At 42.0% G+C, this 835-nt stretch overlaps 1 protein-coding gene across 1 annotated transcript; it reads left to right on the forward strand.

Moving 5' to 3' along the window:
- Positions 1 to 6: 6 nt before the first annotated feature.
- Positions 7 to 505, forward strand: LOC123965119 (UPF0329 protein ECU05_1680/ECU11_0050-like; the record flags this gene model as incomplete). Its single annotated transcript, XM_046041682.1, has 2 exons — positions 7 to 232; positions 354 to 505. Coding segments are annotated over exons 1-2 (368 nt in total), but the record flags the coding sequence as incomplete, so codon positions are not given.
- Positions 506 to 835: the final 330 nt, after the last annotated feature.

Below are 835 nucleotides of genomic sequence, written 5' to 3' on the forward strand. Positions count from 1 at the left end.
GGTAACAAGGGAAATTATGGCAATGGTGGAGGGAAATATGGTGACATTAAAATCCATAAACACAGAGCTCCACCAGAGCCAGGCAGAGTTGAAGAGTAAAAACAAAGCTCTGCAGGATCTTCTCAGTGGAGAGCAGAAAAACAATAGAGAGCTGGAGGAGAAGTGGCTCCAAAAAGAGCACACGATGGAGGAGGACATTAAGCTCCTGAGCGAGCTAAACACTGAGCTCCAGGTACGGCACATCAGCTGATCACTTTAATTGAAATAATAACTTGTTGGATTCTAACACTTTGTTTCATATTTAGTCTTTGAAAGAGAAAACAGTGAATGACTTTCTACTTTTGTCTTTTCAGGAGCTCGCCGACAAAACTGACGATGAGAAGGCCAAGATGAGAAAGAACGAAAAGAGGGCAAGGAAGGAGACAGAAAAGAGGCTGAAGAAGGAGAGAAAAGAGGAGGAAAAGAGAGAGAAGAAAGAGAAAAAAGAAAATGAGAAGAAGGAAAAGGAGAGATTGAAGAGAGAAAAGAAAGAAAATCAGGAAAGGGAGAAAAAAGAAAAGGAGATAAAAGAGGAGGAGAAGAAAGAGAAGGAAGAAAATGAGAAAAAGGAAAAGGAGAGATTAAAGAGAGAAAAGAAATAAAATGAGGAAAGAGAGAAGAAAGAAAAGAAAGAGGAGAGGATGATGGAGAAGAAAGAGGAGTAATATCATTTTACCCCCCATCTCCCCTTCCAGTTTTCCTCCCCTCCTTTCCTAACCCTCTCACCCCTACTCCCCAACAACCCTACCTCTCCTACCCTCTTACCTCCCATTCTTTCTCCCTTCCTAACCCCCCC

This window comes from Micropterus dolomieu, unplaced genomic scaffold, assembly GCF_021292245.1.
Source record: "Micropterus dolomieu isolate WLL.071019.BEF.003 ecotype Adirondacks unplaced genomic scaffold, ASM2129224v1 contig_8697, whole genome shotgun sequence".
In the NCBI taxonomy this organism is placed as follows: Eukaryota; Metazoa; Chordata; class Actinopteri; order Centrarchiformes; family Centrarchidae; genus Micropterus; species Micropterus dolomieu.